This window comes from Thunnus maccoyii, chromosome 19, assembly GCF_910596095.1.
Source record: "Thunnus maccoyii chromosome 19, fThuMac1.1, whole genome shotgun sequence".
Classification (NCBI taxonomy): domain Eukaryota; kingdom Metazoa; phylum Chordata; class Actinopteri; order Scombriformes; family Scombridae; genus Thunnus; species Thunnus maccoyii.
Genome location: NC_056551.1, coordinates 22011566 through 22034506, shown reverse-complemented (window position 1 = coordinate 22034506; position 22941 = coordinate 22011566). Strand labels below are relative to the sequence as shown.

Below are 22941 nucleotides of genomic sequence, written 5' to 3'. Positions count from 1 at the left end.
GAAACATGTCAGGGTAACAGGACTGAGTGAAAACCTGGGGACATGACTAAAATCTGTATTTTAACTAATATATTATGAATTTTCTGATGATAAAATGTATAATATGTCTGAATTGGATATAAAGTCACACAATAATACAAAAATAATAAGATAAGAAGGATTCTGATCATATTTCATAGTGAAGTGTAGTGTTAGAGAGTGGGGACGGGCTGAAATCCTATTTTTTAGGTAGTCTTTTAGGTAGTTTTTATTAAGGTTTTACATGGTGTCTTCAAATTGCAATTAGGAGAGAGTGCAGGACACTTTGCTTGATAATATAATGTATTATACAGATCATTTTTCATGCATATTTATGCATGTAATGTCCTGGGGACGGAAATTCGGCGGCCCAACAATAACAAACAGTAGAGGGCAGCAAATGCCATTGTAGCGTCTAGTTTGACTAATCGAAAGAAGAAGAAGAAGACTTTCACATGACACCCCGCTCACTCCTTATAATGCTGCTATCTGCTCACCAGGTCTTGTGACACAGATGTCTTCCATCAACATGACGGCTTCTCTGAAGTTTGCGGCGCTGTTGCTGGTCTTTTCCGCTTGCCGGGGGTTTCAGTACAACGACGTCGACATCGACGAAGAGGCTGAGCTCGCAGTTCAGCCTTCAAAATACGGTTCACTGTGGCCTCTTCCGCAGAAAGTGCAGATCTCAGAGGTTTCATTCAAGTTGACCAGCATCACCTTTAAAATAGTTGATGCCAAAGCCTCATCCGCTGGCCCGAGCTGTGGCCTCCTTCAGGACGCCTACAGGAGGTAAGGAGCTGGATTTCATTTAGTTTCTCTTTCTGTCTTTGTTATACGAAAACAACGCGCTGTGCTGCATTCAGGGACCGGCAGGATAAACAAGGTGTCACCTGTCTCAATCAACAGGTATTATGAGTATATGTTTGGAGGTGCTAAAAGGCAGGGGCCGAGCAAAAGCAGGCGAGCAGGTCCATCTGAGGTGACAGAGCTGCAGGTGTGGATCACATCACCTGACGCTGAGTGTGACGGTTATCCCGGTCTGACTTCTGACGAGTCATGTGAGTGTCTTCACTTCCCTATTCTGAGTTGATCAATATTACTCTGGTACTTCTGCAGAAGTGAAAGATGCATGCTGTTATCTGCAGCAGACTAATTATAATGTTCATCTATTGCTATTTAAGGCTTTTTGCAGTGGTGAACAAAGTACTCAGATCCTTTATTTAAGTAAAAGTAAAAACACTTGTCTAAAAATACTCAATGACAAGTAAAAGTCATGAATTGAAAATGTTACGTGAGTAAAAGTACAGAAGAAGAAGAAGAAGAAGAAGAGAAAGTACTCGTTATGCAGACTTTATTGTAGTGTATAATATTGTTTGTTTCTATCACTAACAAATACATGTGAGGTAGATTGGGTAGATTAATAGTGAAAGTACTGTATCATTCTATATTATATATAAGTGTACACTTTATATAGCACCTTTTACACAAAGTGCATAACACATTTTTTTAAAAGAAAATAAAAGAGCAACAATTTAAACAACAGTTAGAATATTTAAATATATAATATATTCTGTGCTATATAATAACCACCTGTTCAGCTGTGATGACATACGTGCACAACTGTTTGTGTCCACAGATGAACTGTCCGTGGATCAGCCGTATGCTGTACTGAAAGCACCAAAGGTCTGGGGAGCCCTGCACGGTAGGATATTTTTGCATGTTATTGCGCAATTTCAAAGCAAACTCTGCATTTGAGCTGCAACTAGCTCTCATTTCCTTTATCAATTAATCTGTCAATAATGTTTCGAGAAATCCAGTTATCATTCGGTCTATCAGATATCCGAAAAATAAGGGAGGAAGGACCTTCACGATTTATCTGAAGCCCGAGATGATATCTTTAAAATGCTTTTTTTTCCCTGTTCAACCAGTAGAACCCAAAGATACTTAAATTACAATGATAGAAAACAGAGAATATAGTCTCACAATTAAGAAGCTGGAATTTTTACTTGATAATTAGCTTGAAGGAATAATTCAATATTTTGTCAAATATTCACTTTCTTGCTGAGAGTCAGATGAGAAGACTGATTCCACTTTCATGTCCGTACGGTAAATATGAAGCAGCCAGGAGACGTTTAGCTCCGCTTAGCTTAGCATTAAAAACTGGAAATGGGGAAACAACTAGCCTGTCTATGTCAAAAGGTAACAAAATCCACCTACCAGCACCTCTGAAGCTCTCTAATCAACATTTGATATCCTGTTTGTTAAACTGAAAAAAAGATATAAGATAGATAAGAATATTTACCAAAATGTCAAAATATTGTTTTAAATGATTATCAAAGTTGCGATATGTGCTTTCAAAATTTATTTTGCTGGAAAAAAAGAATGAAATGAGTCTGATGTGATGTTGCACTTTGTTTTGAACTGCAGTGCAAAATCGCTGTCATGGCCTTTAACTGTGTGTGTTTATTATGTGGAACTTTGCCCACATATCAATTAGGTCATCATGACAACTTAATTGTATGGTATCATAAAAACATCCCAGATGCATCATCTCTCTGTACATGATTTTGCATTGCAAAATTATTTTCCATGTTTTGTTTTTTTTTTAGGTCTGGAAACTTTCAGCCAGTTGGTGTATGAAGATGAATATGGAGCCGTAAGTAAAGAACAACATGATTGTGTTTAACTTTGTAATCATAATGAGGACATTTTCATGTGCTTAAGATTTAAAATGGGTCATCTGTATGTAAACTAGGTTTTTAACTTGAGCTGATTTGTGTCTTTTCAGAAAAGCATCAATTCAACCACAGTCAGCGACTTCCCCAGATTTGCACATCGAGGCATCTTACTGGACAGCTCTCGGCACTTCTTGCCCATTAAAGTCATCTTGGCTAATCTGGTACGTTAGTAAGACTTTCTTATTTTGTTCTCTCATTTTTTAATTTAATTTACCTTTTTTAATATTTTTTACTTGGTTCATTCATACAGGAAACGATGGCAATGAACAAGTTCAATGTTTTCCACTGGCACATCGTCGATGATCCATCCTTCCCTTATCTGAGCCGAACGTTCCCACAGCTGAGTCAGCAGGTGAGTAAGACTGGTTATTGGTGTTAAAGAGGACATAACAGCTCTCCTGCAACATCTTTGCATGATTTACAGAAAAAAACTACTTATTTATCTTATACTGGCTCTTTATGCATCCCCTCAGTTCAGCCTCTGTCTGAAACAGGCCGTTTTAGCCCCTGTCTCTCTAAGGGCCCCCTCCCAATGAGCCCAGAAACAAACAGTAATGGCAGGATTTTACTTCTTTTTCTCATTCTGTACTCAAAATGGAAACTTCTCAAATACATCTGTACATATTTGAGCCCAAATCCAGTCCGAAATATGCAAGTGGACACACCGACAGCCTTTTAGAGATAATTTTCACCTCAAGTTTTGTAACTTTGACCATGTTTAACATAGACATCCGATATTATAACAGTATATAAATGACAATGAAAAATCACAAAAAGCCTGTTATGATCCCTTTTTAAATCTCAGAAAAGACAATTAGTTTTTCATAATTGGACATTGTATTTGTCACAGTCCATCAGACGAACATGTTCATTCAACTGTTCACAGGGAGCTTACCATCCATACACACATGTGTATACACCTGCTGACGTGAAGATGGTTATTGAGTTTGCTCGTCTGAGAGGCATTCGGGTCATCCCAGAGTTCGACACTCCAGGACACACACAGTCTTGGGGCAAAGGTGAGTTTTGTAAAATGTAGATGGAGAGAAATGTTGTTTTATTCTTCTAAAATTAGATTTGGAATCATTCAGCAATTTTATGTCTGAAAATAATAATAAAGCATGAAAATTGAACATCTACTCGACTTGTTTGCCTCTCAGGCCAGGCAGATCTGCTCACACCCTGTTACTCTGGCTCCACGCCTTCTGGCACCTTCGGACCTGTCAACCCCATTCTGAACACCACGTATGACTTCATGAAGCAGTTCTTCAAGGAGATCAGCGCCGTGTTCCCTGATGCCTACGTTCATCTGGGAGGTGACGAGGTGGACTTCACCTGCTGGTGAGACTGTGTGCACAATGTCAAAATCTTCTCCTTTAGTATTAAAGATTAGACAGTAGTTAATATTGTCTGCTGTTTTTGTTCAGGAAATCCAACCCAGACATTCAGAGGTTCATGGAACAGCATGGCTTTGAACAAGACTACAGCAAACTGGAATCGTTCTATATCCAAAGGTGTGTTGCTCATTTAGATACAAGTGTTCTGCTTGTTCCTTAATTAAAAGAGAAGGAAGTTGATTTTCTTTTTCACCTTTTTTTCTGATCTGATAGACTCTTGGATATCGTCACCACTACCAAGAAGGGCTACATGATCTGGCAGGAGGTCTTTGACAATGGTGTTAAGGTAACTGAGGAGAAATGGCGTGTAATGCTAAACTAATGAAGTTATTTCCATATTACAGTTAAGAATAAAGGATTTTTATAGGCTAACTAGACCAAGATGTCAAAATGTGAGTATTTGAATGAGTGCTTTATCACAATTTATATGTCATGTCTGTTTAAGATGATGCCATGGTTTTGATTTTTGTTTCAGTGTTTTTAAGATTTATTTAAATAATTTTTGTTTTTTTATCCTGTTATTTGCTTTCTTGCTGAATGTTAGATGAAAAGATTGATACCACTCCTGTCTGTACACTATGAACTTGAAGATACCATCAGCAGGTGCTTAGTTTAGCGTAGCTTAGCACAAAGACTGGAAACGGGGGGAAACGGCTAGCCTCATTCTGTCCAACTTGCCTACCAGCACCTCCAAAGGTCTAGCATTAACTTGTTAGGTCTTGCTTGTTTAATCTAAACAAAAACAAAAACTATAAAAGACACATTGTGTACTTTCCAGTCTGTATGCTAACTTAAGCTAACCAGCTGCTAGCGGTAGCTTCTTATTTACTGCAGACATGAGACAAATATCAATCTTCTCATTTAACTCTCGGTAAGAAAGCAAATAAGCATGTTTCCCAAAATGTCAAACTCGTGTTATATCTAAGTACATTAGCTTGGCTTGTAACTATTCCAGCTAAAGTCAGACACAGTAGTGCATGTGTGGATCGGCAGCGAGACTAATGAGGAGATGCGCAAGGTGACGGCAGCAGGATACACCACCATCCTCTCCGCCCCATGGTACCTAGATTACATTAGCTACGCACAGGACTGGCAGAAGTACTACAAGGTTGAGCCGCTCAACTTCGACGGTCAGTTTTCATAAAAAATAATGTCTTATTCTAAATCACATCATTTGGTATGGGAAAACTTTTATCTTGCACAATTTGTTGAGGAAAAAAAAAAACAATACAGGATTTTGTTCAACAGGCTTACGCTTGAAAAGTGCACAGTTGTGACAAGGCAAGAGAGTCAGCATAGAAATGAACATGGGGCAGAGTGGTTGGTGGTTTCAGATGTGCTTTTTTTTTTTTTCTTGGGTTGATGTAATTCACCACTGTGGAGGATCAATCCTGGTGTATTTGGGGAAATTAAAAAAGAAACAATTAAATTCTCAATTTCAAATGAGAAATAAATTAAATTACATTACATTACAAAATAATGTCACATGGAAAAACATTGCACACAGCAAGAATGTCCTGGGTTCAAATCCAACAGAAAATACGTCAGAGTTGGTCCTCCATACACCTGGACCTAGTCGGACTGAACCTTGTTTTGGTTTGTTTGTTTGTTTGTTTCAAATTTCTTTAGGAAAGTCACTGTGCAGATCATGTGACATGATGTTGAGCACATAATAATAAGGGAATACACAGTAGGCAGAAACTTCTGCTCTGACATTTTTGACTTCGGTCTGCCCCCGTTTTTCTTTTTAATCTTGCTGAGACATGTATGTATGTATGTGTGCTGTGTAGCTGAAACCAGACACACTTATCCACGTCTGGAAAGGAAACCAGCAGCAATACCAGAATGAGATGGCAAATGTTACAGCATCAGGGTACCAGACCCTGCTGTCCACTCCCTGGTACCTGAACCGTATCTCCTACGGCCAGGACTGGCAGGGACATTACAAGGCCGACCCGCAGGATTTCAAGGGTTTGTGTCTGCATTATTGATTTGTTTGCTCTGTGAGAAAACAGGTTTGTTTTTTTTGTTTTTTGCCGACTCATTTTTAGTGGTCATTTGTTATCCAACATTGTTTCATTTCTTCTTTGTTGGACTTTGCCTCACTCATATCATTGTTTTATTGCTGTGTTGTTGGCCTGACTCAGATTTTATTACCTTCCTTTTGGACTCTTGACATAGATATGAAATATCACGGTCACTCCTGTGCAAATATGTGTAAGCCTGTTGAATGAAAAAAACGGAAAATATCTAAATATTTCATTATTAGAGGGGAGAAAATATAACTGCAATTCAGTTAAATTAAACATTTCCTTTTTATCACTCCAGTCCAGTGGAGTTAAGATACACTGGATGTTGCTTGTTCTTCTTTATCTCATCATATAATACATTTTTAAAACAGGAACTGAAGAACAGAAGAAGCTTGTGATTGGCGGAGAGGCCTGTTTGTGGGGAGAGTATGTGGACGCCACCAACCTGACACCCAGACTTTGGTAAGGCTCATGTGATTCTAATATAAACTCTTATCAGAAAATTAGTGTATTTTGAACCTTGACGCATCACATGATGGATTTTTCCTTGTCTTCTGTCATTCCCAGGCCTCGTGCCAGTGCTGTGGCAGAGCGGCTATGGAGCGCCAAGGATGTGACGGACATCAGTGACGCCTACAACAGACTGTCCATGCACCGCTGTCGTATGGTTGAGTAAGTATCTAAAGTTATTAATTTGCATTTACATCAATGCTAGTCTGCATAGATCCAACGTATCTACATCATAATAACGTATTTCTTTTCTTATCTAAGGCGTGGGATCCCAGCTGAGCCCTTGTTTTCCAGCTACTGTCCCCGTGAGTACAAGGGTTTCTGAGAACACTCGTCATCCGCTGCAGAGAAAGGGAACCAAAAGCATACACTATCAACTCCATGCTTGTATTTTAAACAGATATCAAATGAACTGCCTTTGTAGAGATATCACCATACTGTGCATGTGCCCTGAGACACATCATCCTTTTTAAATCTACTCTACAGAACTCTCGATGACATCAAATGCCATAAAAACCGTGAATCTATGAATGCACTCTTTTTTAAATGTTTATATAAGTGATTGTGAATAAAAAAATGTTAAAATTTTATCAAAGTCTGGTGTTTTGATATTCAAAAAAACAGATGAAATAATTTATTTTGCATCCAACCAATAACATGGTACATTATCTGTATTGTCATCTGTGTCCTGCAGTAGATATTCACACTATAAATTACAGTTTAATCAGATTACTTATCAATAGTCTGTAAAAGTCTGTTTGGCTAATAGCCATGCCTCTGTCTCAGAAGGCCATTAGTCCCATTGCTGAACAGTTACACAGTGTTGAGAACAAGGGATCACAGTAGACCAGACATTCTTTTGAGGAGGGTGTTTTGGTCCTGTGGGTTCATGGCCTCATAGGTGTCCAGCTCCAGGGAGAAGGTGGCGTTGCCGGATGTCAGTGTTCGCAGGATGGTGGAGTAACCCTTTTGAATAATAGATAATTTTCAGGGTGATGCATAACACCAAAAGCAACAGCAGACAAAACGTTTCGTTCAGATGTTATCTTCAACTCACCATCATCTCAGCCAGCGGCACAGTTGCAAGCAGCACCTTGTTGTCATGACGACTCTGGATGTCTCTGACCGTTCCTCGTCTTTGGGCCAAGTCCCCCAGCACAGAGCCGAGGTGTTCCTCTCCGACTGTCACCTCCATTGACATCACAGGCTCCAGGACCTGCCCTCCTCCTAGCCTCAGGGCCTGTGTCAGGCAGTAACAGAAGTGTGACTTATCTATTATTTTTCTTATTGTCAGCAAATCTCACACGCAGAACCAAACCAACGATGAAGTGATCCAACTGATAAGTGTGTGTTTTGTCCAAAGCTTGATAAATCTTATTCCTCTCTGCCGTAGACCTCCGTTGTTCAAAAACGTGAATAGGAGTTTGGGCAGATTAGTTTGTTTAGAAACGGCTCCAAAGACTAATAACAGCGATCGCGTTTTCAGTCTCCGGGGAGTAGTTCTGTGTAAGGCAGATGCCATTGAATATGCGCGGGAAGGTGGTTAAGTTTCCAGCGCATCCCTAGCTTGTTGTGCTACATATCACAGTCTCTTGACTTTTAAGTTCTTTATAATGTGCAGTGGCGTTTGCTGCTCCTCTGGAGACTGAAAATGGGATCTCAGTCTTGGAGCACTTTCTAAAGATGACCAAACTCTTCAGGGCCAAGGAACATGTCACCCAGTGCAGCGGTTTTTGGCGCTTATTGATGTAGCTTTAATAGTTTTTGGACAACAACAGAGGTCTACGGCACAGAGGAATAAGATATGTCAGGCACAATATTTATAAATAGAATCAATTCATTGTTGGTTTGACTCTGCACATGAGATTTGCTGACAATCACCAGCCATACTGTATCCTTTAATAACCCTGTAGTTTCCAGTAAAGGCATTGAACTCATGATGGTTTACCTTCAGCATGCAACGAGACACGCAGGCGGACACCATGGCTGGAGATGTTCCTGATTCCATGTTGACACTTTGAATCAGTGTAGATACACCCTGCACAGGGTAGCCTAGTAACGGACCTAAAGGTGGAAGCAAGTATAAAAATGAACCCTGTTACTTCTTCAATAATACAATCTGGCAATACATGAAGGGCGGGATAGGTTTTAGACCCTGAAAACCTGTTTTCTACTATACATAATTGTCTGCCAGAATAGTTTTGATTATTTGAAGAGGTCAAAACTCCAGCAACACTTTAGAAACTTGAATTGTGATTGTTGTTAATTTAGTCATCCATATTTCATGTCGGAGAGAAATACTTCTGCTTTGGGTTTTCAGGGACTTTACAAAAGAGAAGGAATGAGTTTCCTTCAATGTTACCTTGGAGATATGAGCTGTGCACTCCATTCTCTACTGCCTCTTTCACTTCTGTTGATAACTGCCCATCAACTTCCTCTGGGAATGCTAATTCACATGAACCACTCGTAGAGAAGACCTTAAGAGGTCTGACGGCCAGCTCCACTGTCACAACATGTCTTCTGTCCCCAACTGTCCGATCCAACGTATCTACATCATAAGTAAAGCAGGAAAATCCAATTACAGTATGGAGTTAACAATAATTATCTCTCCCCTCACCCATAACCTAATGTGCAGACTGTTTTACCTGTAGTAGAGACCTCATGGAGAATAGTCTCCCTATAAGCCACCTGTAGTGGTCCAAGGTGAGTCTCAATGCCATACTCTCTTCTGATCCGATCATGGATGATCTCAATGTGCAACTCTCCCATCCCACACAAAATGGTCTGAGGGCGGATATGCAGAAAGACATTTAGTTGACTCATTGTGACATATGCTCTGACTAAAGAAAGTCCCAGCTAATCCAATGATGGTATTACCTGCCCAGAATCGGGGTCAACCCTGACTTTAAGGCTGGGGTCTTCTCTCTGGAGGCAGTTCAGTGCATTGTCAAGGTCTTTCAGGAAGAAAAAATAGCATGTGTGAGTGACTACAAGGTTGCTGAAGCATAGTAAAGCTCTAACGCATGAGTAACAAAGCTATAATCACTGTCACTGACCAGCCTGTTTGGCCATGGTGGGCGGTTCTATGGTGCAGAAGAAGACAGGATCGGGGACCTCCACCCCTGAAAGGACCACGCTAGCATGTTCCCCGCGTTTCTTTCCCGTCCCGCCGTCATTTTGGGCTCGACGGGCTGCAGCTGCTGCCGAAGCTTTGGATGACACAATGGTGTCCCCTGTTACGGTCTTAAAAGTGGAAAACATACAACGTAAATAACCTTTCAATGGGGAAAGTCTTCAAAACAGCAAATAAGGAATAAGCTGTATGATGGTGTAAAGTACCTGCTTGAGTCCAACAGTCAGAGCGATGTTTCCCGCTGTCATCGAGGGGATTTCTACATGTTGATCAGCAAACGGCACCAGCAGCCTGCTCATCCTCTCACTAGAGAACATGGCCAAAAGGTAATTAAAGTTCTGACATATCATAATATTGATTCTGACCAAAACTGATTAGCATGATGGGAATATACTGCTGGAGGTCAGGGGAACATACGTGTTGTTCCTGTTGATGTTATGGACGGCTGTCTGTGGTTTCAGAGTACCAGAGTAGATCCTAAGAAAAACCAGAGGACCACGCTGCTTGTCATGGAGAACCTTGAAGGCCAGAGCACATAAGTCGTCCTTGTACCACCGCCTGCAGGATGAAGAATGATGAACAGAGCTTACAGGGTTGAAGCAAACAGTAAGACAGCAGTGATCAAACATATATAGGAACATATTCGCAATAGTGCGGGAAAGTTCCTTGAGGTAGATGAACTTAAAGGACAATTCCTGCATGATTTGATTACTTTTTTATACATTTTCCATCCTTATAACATTAATTTGTGAGCAACTTGTTTGCACCACAGTAGAGGACATTTGTAAATCAGTTTTGCAGAACTCAGGATCATTCATACCCCTTATATTCCAAGTGATGAGGCAAAGAAACTACTCCACAGAACTCAAATTAAGTCAGAATAGATGAAAAGCCTGCAGCCAAATTTAATAAAGTTGTATTAACTCCAACCTATATATAATTTTACAGTCATAATGTAAGTATTCAAAAATACAAATGCACAAATAAGTGCAATAGTAACAATAACTTATATTCTGAGGTTGACTTCATTTCTCCCTCATTTTCTCTTTTGATGTTCCATTCATGAAAACAGAGTAAGGCAACGGGCAAATTATAAACAATAAACTGTAACATAGCAAATCAAAAATGAATGAATAATCGATTAACTAAAAATAAGTTTTACAGACAATGAACCTTTGTGAGTAGGATAAATCATCCTTATTTGAACACATGTGATTATACATGTCCCTCAAACACACTTTGAGCAGACATTCTGCTCTTTTTATCGTTTAGTTATGACTTGACATAGTTGTCAGATCACACACTCCAACGAATGCTGTTGCCTAGCAACATAAAGTGTTTAGATATAAACCGTGTGGAAATAAATGCATTTCATATATAGGTCAATTTTACCCCGTGGCGGTTCTAGTGTTAAAACTAATGGTTTAGTATTGGAATGCAGAACCAGGACTAAAATTTCAATCATGCTGGACTTGTCCTTTAACTCCATGTCATAACAACTCTGGTATGAGTCAGAAAGAGGTTATAAAGAGTTCACTCACACCAGGTCATGATGCCTCTCGTTGGGGGCGGGCAGGTAGGCAGTGATGGCATCTAAGAGAGGCTGAACACCTTTGTTTCTCAAAGAGCTCCCACAGAGTACTGGGACACCTTTACGGGCCAGAGTCAGCCGCCGCACAGCCTCCTGGAGCTGAAGATGCATTCAACACTGTTTAGTCTGCATTCACAACTGTGCTACATTATAAGTTTATATATATGAGACTTACTTTGATGGAAGGAACAGCATCAAAATTCTCACTAAAATCAGTCAGCAAGAGTTCAGCAAACTCATCATCCAGATCAGCAACCTGTGATTGAGAAGAGAAATATTAACATCCCAACACTACTACGCATGCTATGTGTAAATATTTCGGACTCTGTTGAAATGTTATGACCCGTTATTTACCTGCTCAATTAAAGCTGTCCTGGCCTCACTGACCTCCTGCAGGAGTTCTGGTTCATCCGACTGGTCGAGATGTTTGATTTCAAACACGCGCCCGTCATCGCCCGCAGATCTTAGCTTCCACATCAGCTTCTGGTTTGTTAACAAGTCAACCACACCAGTGAAGTTCTTACCACTGCCGACGGGAATCTATGAAACAGGTTGTTTTTTACATGGTGACACACTTTTATTACCTTCTTTGTATAGTTTGCTTTTCAATTGAATTATTATAAATTATACAATAAAATTAATTTAGACTTTTTTTTAATAACTTGTTATAAACCATTCATCAGTGAACTAATCATCACAGCTTTATCTACCTGTATTCTTTTCTATTTAAATTCTACCTCAGTACTAATTTCAGTTGGAGCTACAGCAAATGATTATTTTTGATTAATCTGCCAATTATTTTCTTGATTGTTTTCTCTATAAAATGTCAAAAAAATAGGGAAAAATGATTGTTGATCATGTACGATACATACAAACTTCAAATCATGAGATTCGAGGAGCTACAACCAATTTTTTGCATTTTTGCTTAAAAAAAATCCTATTCAATAGTCAAAATAGTTGCTTATTAATGATCTGTCAATCGACTAAATGATCAGTTGACTAACTGCTGCATCTCTAATGTCAGTCATTACAAAGTAATATCTTCAATGGCGTGTAAAAGTTACCTTTCAGAGTCAACCAGTTTTTTCATGTTCTTTTTCTAAAGGCCTACCTGGAGGAGAACTGGATTGGCTTTCAACTTCTGTCTTATGCTCTCAATGGAAAAACTTAAGCTGAGAGAAAAAAAAAGACAATTTTCAGTTGAATATTTAAAAAAAAAAAAAAGTAATAAAACACTTGTATGAGTTGGAGTCACTCACTTCGCTGCAGGCTTATCCATCTTATTCAGGAAACAAACACAGGGAACGTGGTGCTTCTCGGCTTGTCTCCACACGGTCAGAGTCTGAGCCTGTTGGTGTTACCAAGGCGACAGAGGCGACTGTGTTCAGAGGGCACCGAATTATATAACAAAGTACATTTTTAAATGAAGAAAGAAGCAGTTTGAAAGCTGTGCTCTGACCTCAACGCCAGCAGAGGCATCAAACACCGCGACAGCCCCGTCAAGAACACGAAGGGCCCGCTCCACCTCGAGAGTGAAGTCAACATGACCTGTAACCACACACACACGCACGCGCACGCACACACACACACACACACACACACACACAGTATATGAGTAGCTGCTTCTTCTCCTTTCCATTGCGTTGTTTTATTCTCACAAGGGTTTTTGTCAGAATATTTCTACCTGGTGTGTCTATAAGGTTTATTCTATGGCTTTTCCAATCAAAGGTGACTGCTGCTGACTGTATGGTGATGCCGCGCTCCCTCTCCTGAGCCATAAAGTCTGTGACTGTATCCCCGTCGTCCACATCTGGAAGCGACAGAGTGACAGAAATAAACTGAGAGACAGAAACGAACAGGTAATTCATGTGTAATTAAGAAGTAACAATGTCCACATCTTGTCTTCACCATCTTACACACCTCCTAGTGCTCTCGTATAGCCAGAGTAATAAAGCATCCTCTCCGTGGTTGTCGTCTTCCCTGCGTCGATGTGGGCCATGATGCCGATGTTTCGGATCCTGCAGATACAGTGTGCAAGTTAATATGAGTCCTAGAATGAATGTTCAGAGCATTTGAAAGACGCTACTGCAGAATGTAATCACTTACTTGGATATATCAGGGTTGACCACAGCCCGCAATGATTTGACATCATCTGTGAAAGTGAACATGGAGCACAATAATTATGATATGACTGAATCACTGATACGTTTCTATTACTGACTATATTATCCATCATCTTACTGATTAAAGGATTAAATATTTAGTCAATAGAATGTCAAAGATAATGACTACTGTACTAGTTACAAGAGCCAAAAGTGGAGTTTTGAAACTTAATTTTTGAGTTTCAAATTTCATTTTTGACCTTGGAAATGGCAGTCAACAAAACTAATTCCATTAAGTAGCTGTTCTGGAGCTTTCAGTCATCTCATATGATCTTCATTAGCAAACAGACTTATGATCACTTATTTGATCTTCTTCAGATAAGAAGATAAAAAAAATTATATTTTTCTACATTTCCACCACAACAGGGCTAACGCCATCTGCTGATGAAGATCATGTGATATGATCGAGAGCTCAGCTACTAAATGGACCTTCAGGTGGTGAGATTGTTTCATCAACAAAACATATGATTTATAATGATGGCAAAAACCCACAAATATCTGTAAATCATTTATAGCATACAGCATTTATACTTGATGAATGATTGAATCCAATAATTGATTACCAACATTGGGAATCAGCACATTTTCTGTTGCTTGAATAATCAATTAATCAACTAATTAAAGCCTGTGATGTATGTATATGCTATTTGCTATATTATACACTCACCAAGCACTTTATTAGGAACACCTGTGCAATCCACCACAACAGCTCTGCCATAAATCCTACTTCTACAAAGCTTATACATTTTCAGTTTTTGTTGACATTGTCAGAAAGGTGATAATTCTACTTTATGTTAATTATTGACACCACCACCCACAGACCTTATGATAACAATGTCAACAAAAACTTGGAAATGTATTAAGTTGTTTTGATTTTATTTAACACAAAAACAACATACCTGGAAGAAAGCTGTAAGACCTTTTTACATGACAGCTCACTCTCCATCTGCAGCACTGCAGCCCAGCAGTTAAATACCTTCCCTGTGAGAGACAGTGAACGAGTCAGCACGATATTAACATAATTTATCGGTGACAGTACATAGTTTGGCAAATTATATCTTACCCAAATCATCCTGCTAAGTGTCCTACTGGCTCAACACGCATATATTAATGTCTGCTCGTCTTCCAGGCTTGTTCCACAAAATCAGACAAAGCTTCAGGTGAGCCATAGTGGTGCAAAACGAGTCGGAGTGAAAAACGTGGACACTAGCAGATCAAGACTTAATTTAACTCAAACTTAAAGTCTTAATGGACATTATAGTGTCCTACAAAGCAGCTTCAGTTTTCACCACTGTCAAAAGTCACGCCTTCACGAGGTACAGCTCCAAAATACATCCCTAGCAACAAGCGAGTGAGGCTTATAGTTCCGAATATAAACACAAAAGAGGTTCCGTCGACATTTACGATGGTAAAATTGTTTGTTACCTATGTATAAAGTTCAGCAGCACTTATTTACTCAATTCTGATAGATAATGTTATAATGGGAGCCGTAATCGCGGTAAGCTTCTCATTAAAGCGCCAAAGCCGTTCATATTTTTTCATATAACATATAACATTTCCGTTCATATAACAAACAGCTTTATTGACACAAGTATAGTTTACAGCACCTTCAGTGTACTATCACGTTGTAAACGTTGTAATAAAAATAAATAAATGTCTTGTAAAGCTTACGGTGGTTGCATTAATTTATGTGAAATTTACCATATAGAATCAATAAGTTTACAATTAACTCAATGTTGTATTTATCATGTTCAAAATATTACAACCATAAGACAACATAAATCGAAGCCGGTCACGTTAGACCGACGGACAAACGCAGTACGTTAGGATGACGTATTTCCTCTAAGTATCGGCCTCGGGAAAACAACATCTAAACGACCGAGCCTCAAGAAAAAAACATCAAATATCCTGCGTCCGTACCATCTGTTACCACCATCGACGTATTCATTGTAACTTTTAACTCTTGAAACACAAAAATGGTAAGAATACAACCTTTTTAATGTTGTTATTTGACTTTTATCGAGCAGTTTAACGTGTTAGCATACTGTGCTAGCATTAGCTTCAGCTCACATGTGGCGGCGTGACGTGCCGCTCTGCGCTGGTGTTGTGAATAAAAAGTGTTTATATTGAAACTATTTGACCTCCCTTGTTAGCGAGGCAATTGAAATAATAGGCGTATGAACGTGAAAGTTTGAGTTTTGTGAAAGTTTAGTTAACTTGTTGTTTACTGTCCATATGGCGTGTTTCTCTGCGGGGTCTGAACCTAAGTTAGTTAAATGTCTTGAAAACATCGTCAAAGTATTTGATTAAAAGCGTGAATATGTATTACATTTTGTCTAGTGTTGATCTGATTGATATCTTCCTGTTATACAATTAAGGAATTATGGGTCTCTAAATTTTGACTGAAATGAGAAACTTTAAACCAACTTGATCGACAAGTGGGAGTCGCTGAATTGTTTTTGTTCGTGTTATTGGCATTTGACATGTTTGACAGTCAACCAGACCGGAGTGGAGACTGAATTGTTTATACTTGTAATGCATTTCGGTTGTTAATATACTTTCCACACGAATAAACTATGGATAGATAGATTTAGGGCTGCGATGAGTAATTATTTTAATCATCAATTAATCTGTCAATATGTTTATTTGATCAATCGTATTTAATTGTTTAGTCTGTCAAAACGTTGTGGGGGAAAAGACGCCCATCACAAGTCTTCAAATTGCTTCATTGTCCAAACAGTTTCAAACTGGAAGGTATACAATTTTAGAGCTGCACCAATTAGGCGATTAATCGATTAGTTGCCAACTATTGAACTGATCGCCAATTATTTTGATAATTGATTAATCTTTTATTAGATATAAATGTGAATATTTTCTGGTTTCTTTAGTCTTCCATGACAGTAACATAAATATCTTTGGGTTGTGGACTGTTAGTCGGGACAAAACAAGACATTCACGGTTGTCTTTGATGATCAAGCTTTTTCACCCTTCTCACCATTTTCTGACATTTTATGGACCAAACAACTAATCGATTAATTGAAAAACTAATTAACCGATCAATCATTAATGAAAATAAGCAGCCCCAATTGTACGAAACATTTTAGGGCCACTGAAGGAGCCCTGTTTGTCACATTGGATTGGTTTAACACTTATAAACACTAAAAATATAAAACTTGCAAATACAGTCTGATTTATTGGCAGTTTCTCAAACTTCTGTTGTTAAGCAGTTAAGTGTTGGGTCATATTGCTCCTCACTGCAGCTTAGCCAATAAATCAGCTTTTATTAGCTTATTGCAGCCATATCTGTATCGGTGTATATATGTTGGCAAATAAGTAAAAAATGAATTTCAGCAGAGAAATGTCAAAGATATTTTTGAGAATTTATAATTTATAGATGGTTTATCTACCAGAAAGCGCTGCACTAACTATAAAATGTCCAACTCAGAGACAAAAGCATTGTGTTAATTTTGCATATAACCTGCTTGTGACTCCACTGGATCAAGGAAGTATTGGTCATTTAGTATAATTTTCACAACATCTGCAAGCATTCTGTATGCAACTGTACATATTTAATATTGAAAAAAATGTGTAGTCTACTGTTCTTATTGGTTCGTGCTTTGTTTTTGGAATTGAAGCTGTAGATTTATTCACCAAACCATATCTGTGCATTTATTATACTTTGTCTTCCAGTTGAATGTAATCGCCTGCTTGTTTTTCCTTTTGTAGCCCCAGAACGAGCATATCGAGTTGCACCGCAAGCGTCACGGCTACCGCCTGGACCACCATGAAAAGAAAAGGAAGAAGGAGAGCCGTGAGGCACACGAGCGGTCCCACAAAGCCAGGAAGATGATCGGTTTGAAGGCCAAACTGTACCACAAACAGAGACACGCCGAGAAGATCCAGATGAAGAAGACGTGAGTATGAAGGGAGGCAGGAAAACTCATGACAATGCTTGTTTTTCTAGCTACGCCCGACTAACAGCCCAAAAATTCTGACTCGTATCTTCGCAGCCTCAAAATGCACGAACAGAGGAAGACCAAGCAGAAGAACGATGACAAGACCCCAGAGGGAGCAGTGCCAGCCTACCTGTTGGACAGAGAGGGGCAGTCTCGTGCTAAAGTCCTCTCCAACATGATCAAACAGAAGAGGAAAGAGAAGGCTGTAAGTATCAGCTGAAATGGTTGTTTAGCCTGAAGATTTCCTGCTTTTGTTTATTTTTATGGTAGTGATATAGAAGTGAGGAAATAACATCGTTGGTTATGTCTTCTGTAGGGTAAGTGGGAAGTGCCCCTGCCAAAGGTTCGTGCCCAGGGAGAAACAGAAGTGCTTAAAGTCATCAGAACCGGAAAGAGACAAAAGAAGGCCTGGAAGAGAATGGTCACCAAAGTTTGCTTCGTCGGCGACGGCTTCACCCGTAAACCTCCAAAATATGAGCGTTTCATCAGACCCATGGTAAGATTTTACACTCGAACTTATCTCTTTTTCATCAGGATTAATGTGAACTTGTGCGTTACTGTAGTAAATAAACTAAATAACACGTTTTCTTTCTCCTCATTCTACTTTAAGGGCTTGCGTTTTAAGAAGGCTCACGTCACACATCCAGAGCTGAAGGCCACGTTCTGTCTCCCCATCCTCGGAGTGAAGAAGAACCCTTCCTCGCCACTCTACACGTCTCTAGGAGTCATCACAAAAGGAACAGTCGTCGAAGTCAACGTCAGCGAGCTGGGCTTGGTTACACAAGGAGGAAAAGTTATCTGGGGTGAGTCATCAATTCTGTATAAATCTATATATTCAGTGTATTTAAATGCACTACAGTCATGTGTATATTCCCTACTTTTGGGAATAATTCAGAATCATTCATCAGTGTGAACAAGAAACCCAACTTTCATTAAGCTTAAACAATAACCTGGTTCAAGGAATATAAATACAGATCCTATGTGATAATCTTCTAACTAAAATATTTCTTTTATTCCTCAGGTAAATATGCCCAGGTGACAAACAACCCAGAGAACGACGGCTGCATCAATGCAGTTCTGCTGGTATAAGACTCTTGACTATAATACAGACTGTAACTTTTTTTTTTTTTTACACGAGGAAGTATTGATTCCAACAAAGTACACGAGGATGAGACAAGCGATGGGCTTCAAATCACGGTGCTGTCTGGAGGATTGCTGATTGCCGCACTCGGCAACAACTTTAGTAACAGAAGGACACTCGAAGGAAAGGAAACAAACGGGGTGATAACTGTGTCAAATTTGAAATGAATAAACCTGATGTGACACCAGATACGTTTATGTTTGTCTTTTCCTTTTTTGCTTGTTAAGTTCTCTGCATTATGAAGAGATGGTTAGGAGGCTTCTCACGCGGAAGTTTGGAAGAAAAGTTCCTATTCTACATTGAAAACTCAAACACACGACCAAATATCTTAATAGTTCAGGGACACATTTCATTAAGAGTTTTTGTAAAAACCCTGGATTGAGTGATCAGGAATAAGCTGCTCTGTAGAGTCTAAAAACACAACGAACACATCAAACATGACCCACGATTGACACCGAAGGAAAAGGACACTTAACAAAATGCTTAAGTGTTTACAGCCACACACCAGCACATAAAATATGAACACTGAAATGGTGAAAAGGACAAAACTGCCATTAACAAAGCAAAAGGAAACATTGTTTACAGTGTAGACAAACATCAGATGCTAATGTAACCCTGCAGTAAACAAGACCATGTCTTTTGAGACTTCCCTTGTTACATCGCCAAATATAGTAGTTATTGTTACCAGTACATGTGGGAAGTAAACACAAACATGATCACACAAGTGTGCCATGATTGTGATTACACTGAATTAAAATGACCAGCATGACTTAGCTTTAATAGAGATCTAATAATCTGTCACAAGTGAGTTTTTAACACATCTTGGGGACACTGAGCCAATGTAAATCATCTGATGTAATACTTGGGCAACATTGCATGTGAAAGTAAGGCTTCAACTAACCGTTATTATCATTATCGATTCATCCGTTGATTATTTTCTTGATTAATCAATTAGTTGATTGGTCCAGAAAATGGTGAAAAATGACGATCACTGTCTTGTTTTGTCCAGACCAACAGTCCATAACTCAAATATATTCAGTTCACTGTCAAAGAGGACAAAAAAAAATCACATTTGAGAAGCTGGAATCAGAGAATTTAAAAAATCTCTTCTTAAAAAAATGACTCAAAATGATTAATCAATTATCAAAATACTTGGCAATGAATTTGATGGTTGGCAACTAATCAACTTATCGTCTTAGCTCTACTTGAAAGTAGATCGATTGATAGATTAGATATATTACCAATAGCAATCTTTATTGGCCAAGTTTATTACCATACAAGGACTCCGGTTTAGTGGCTCTCAATCTACTTACACAAAAATAACAACACAACAATCTTCAGAAATATACACAAGGAATGACGATATACAGGTGAAACAGCAGATATGTACAATATAAATGACTGGATGACATTAAGAAGGTCAAAGAGTTGAGATGATGTATTCTGTTTGTTAAACACTGTGTATGTCTGCTGGTGTTCTTCTTCTCTGCTGAGCAGTTATTCCCAAATATTTGCTTTCCGTAACTCAGCTTTTTAAAAGTACAAATTCCTTTCAGACAAATACAAATGAGTCTGTTTTTATGAGAACAGGTGGATGCTTCATAGGGCGGTGAGTACAGTACATCTGTTCTCGTAAAGTACTTGAAAGAGTGAAAGGGAACAACCTTTGAAGCAGCCGTTCACTCTGACCCGTCTTTCCTAACAAGCTTCTTCCTCTTCCTCCTTGTGTCATTGTGTTTACTGCATTATTGTTTTGAGAGAGAAAACGTTCAGGATGCAGTTCACAATAGATTTGTTGCTCGCAGGACATCAGGAGCCGATGGAAAAACCTCCACGGGCCTGAGATTTCTTCAGGTCAAGAACCAAAGTGCAAACAACGAGTTTGTGAAACAGGCTTCAGTCAAAGCTGAACGTGTTCTAGTTAAAGAAGCAGACAGAACATAAATGTTTATGTTCTCAGATAACAATGATCCGCACTCAGCATAACTATAACACCAGGGCCAGTGTGCGTTCATGTAAAGTGAGTGTATAAAGTTCCTTTTTCTACACCGCTGCCATGTTGTGGAACAGCCTTCTGCTACACACCCCTGTTTTGAAATGAAAGAGGGACATTTTTTGGGAAGAAGTTAACAGATTTATAATGAAATCTGCAATGACACTGTTAATTTAGCTGTCCTGTCCTTTCTTAAATTGCGGTCATGTCTGTTTGGACTTCAGGGTTGTTAATGTTTGAATGTCTTTGTGTTTCTTTATGTTCTCTTTGTCTTTTAACATCATGGGATCATGTTGGAAATAAGTGTTTTCAGTTTAACATGCTTTTTTTGTGTCTGTTTAATCCATTAATATAACCAACCAACCAATCAAATCAAATCAATCATAAATATTTGTGGATTCTGGGCTAAAATATGAACAGAATGATACTTAAATCTCTGTGCACAAAAGAAACTAGAATACATTTAACATTTAATGACTATTAGTCTATTTGGGGTGCAATTTGAAAGCTTTATAGGTACAATAGCTAAAAAGTTATGAAATAAAAACTGGAACAGCATTGCCATCCATCCTTTACAAGCTGTATTATAGTACAGATACAGCTTGAATTAAGACAAAGATGCACCTTTTGCACAGTTTGGTGGTTTAAAAGCATGACGATATTTGAACAGAGACCTACTGTATAAATAGTTTTACTACAAACATGCTCCTTTACTCAGTAACTTCACACTTTCCCTCCTCAGTCAATCAACAAGTTCTGCCTGCAACATCTAACATGATATTACAATTGTTTCTTTCTCCTCTTTATTGTAGCCCTGGCTCTCACCTTGCACTTTGTGCAGCAGTGTTTTGCAAGCTAGTTGGTTATTACGTAACTCCTGTTTAAGTCCAAATTTTAAGCAACCAGTTCAGGCTCATGTTCATCCATCACAGGATGTTAGTTAACAGCAACGAAACAAAGCTGATATGAGTTAAAAAGGGAGCAGAAATGTTTGTGGAAATAATGAGATGAGACACAAACATCCAGGCATAAAATATCCAAAATGTTAACTCGTGTTCCTGAAGGAGCAGTAACACCTACAGTTCCAGATGCTCAAACAAAACATGTCAGAACTCACTCATTAAGACATAACTTCATTAAATTGCCTCCCTGTAGTTCATAAATGACGCATCAGAAACAGTGACACCAAGAAAATTTGATGTTTTATTTGTGATTGGTTTTTCGGGCAGGTGTGTTTTACAGGAAAGAAACTTTACTCATGTTTACTTTACATCCTCCCCGACAATGTTCTATCTCAATCCATTGAAAGCCCTTCACCTGGAGGTAACAGCAAGCAGCTGTATAGAAAACGTTTTATGACTTTTTTTTTGTTAAAGTTTCTCAGATTTTTCGAGACAGTAGAACATTTCCTTCCACACTTTTTCTTCAGTAAAGACAAAATACAGAAGACATTTATGTTATGGAAAACAAACCCAACAACTTTTAGCTGAATTGAAGCATTTTTTAGTTCTTTTTGAGATAAAGTAATGGAATAATCGACCACAGTTATACATAAAATCATTAAAATTTTGTATTCTGAACAGTGCAATTTTAAGAATTTAAAATGTTTTGTTTCAAGGATCCCATCCTGAGTTCATGCACAGTGTCCAAATGCAGCTACAGACTCCAGTCATGGTATAAAAAAAAAGTATCCTGTATGGTAAAATATACCACTATGGACAAAAACATAACAGTTATATATTTCTCAGATGTGACTGTATCATATTGGCCAGGTATTTAAAGTATGTGGCTGTACAGTATTAAAAACATATCTGGCTAATGTTGGTTTTAATGATACATATAAACAGAGTTTTCTGCATTTGAACAGTGTGAATTTCCTACATGTGGCTCTTACCCACAACGGCCAATTCTGACTGTTCATGAACTAATATGTCGAGTGGACTTATGTATCAGGCTGCAACTAACGATTGATTTCATCAACGATTAATCAGACAATTATTTTCTCCATTAATTGGATAATCGCTTCGTCTGCGAAATGTCAGAAAATAGTGAAAAATGTAATGTGACGTCTGCAAATGTTGTGTTTTGTCTGGCCAACAGTCCAAAAATCCAAAGATAATCATGTAATTCATAAAAAAAAAAGCTTAAAATCCTCACATTTATGATGGTGCAATCAGCAATTTCTAGGTGTTTGTCCTTAAAAAAAAAATCATTAAAATGATTATTCAATTATCAAAATAGTTGTCGATTAATTTCCTGTTGATCAACTAAT

The 22941-nt window shown here is 38.6% G+C and overlaps 3 protein-coding genes across 4 annotated transcripts; 2 read left to right on the top strand and 1 right to left on the bottom strand.

Annotated features, from left to right (window-relative positions):
- Window positions 1–455: 455 nt before the first annotated feature.
- Window positions 456–7283, top strand: hexb (hexosaminidase B (beta polypeptide)). 2 transcript variants are annotated; one of them, XM_042395472.1, is made up of 14 exons: window positions 456–807; window positions 925–1076; window positions 1655–1720; window positions 2628–2674; window positions 2807–2917; window positions 3007–3108; window positions 3643–3775; window positions 3917–4097; window positions 4184–4270; window positions 4367–4439; window positions 5944–6124; window positions 6555–6645; window positions 6751–6855; window positions 6955–7283. In XM_042395472.1, the coding sequence occupies exons 1-14, from the start codon at window positions 533–535 to the stop codon at window positions 7016–7018; spliced, it is 1668 nt and encodes a 555-aa protein (XP_042251406.1). In that variant the 5' UTR covers window positions 456–532; the 3' UTR covers window positions 7019–7283. The 2 variants fall into 2 exon arrangements, with proteins under 2 accessions (XP_042251406.1, XP_042251408.1); XM_042395474.1 differs by lacking the exon at window positions 5944–6124 and adding an exon at window positions 5109–5283 and having other exon boundaries at window positions 458–807.
- A 29-nt stretch (window positions 7284–7312) lies between these two features.
- gfm2 (GTP dependent ribosome recycling factor mitochondrial 2) lies at window positions 7313–14932 on the bottom strand. The gene is made up of 20 exons (XM_042395471.1): window positions 14643–14932; window positions 14479–14560; window positions 13524–13569; window positions 13338–13435; window positions 13102–13227; window positions 12877–12965; window positions 12677–12765; window positions 12529–12589; window positions 11772–11957; window positions 11593–11673; window positions 11368–11516; window positions 10244–10384; window positions 10033–10132; window positions 9750–9936; window positions 9571–9647; window positions 9339–9477; window positions 9056–9241; window positions 8642–8757; window positions 7751–7933; window positions 7313–7659 (listed from the first exon to the last, which is right to left on the bottom strand). The coding sequence occupies exons 1-20, from the start codon at window positions 14649–14651 to the stop codon at window positions 7531–7533; spliced, it is 2274 nt and encodes a 757-aa protein (XP_042251405.1). The 5' UTR covers window positions 14652–14932; the 3' UTR covers window positions 7313–7530.
- A 472-nt stretch (window positions 14933–15404) lies between these two features.
- nsa2 (NSA2 ribosome biogenesis homolog (S. cerevisiae)) lies at window positions 15405–18865 on the top strand. Its single transcript, XM_042395304.1, has 6 exons — window positions 15405–15558; window positions 17306–17493; window positions 17590–17740; window positions 17852–18031; window positions 18146–18338; window positions 18557–18865. Exons 1-6 carry the CDS (start codon window positions 15556–15558, stop codon window positions 18622–18624), a joined length of 783 nt encoding a protein of 260 aa, XP_042251238.1. The 5' UTR covers window positions 15405–15555; the 3' UTR covers window positions 18625–18865.
- The last annotated feature ends 4076 nt before the right edge of the window (window positions 18866–22941 follow it).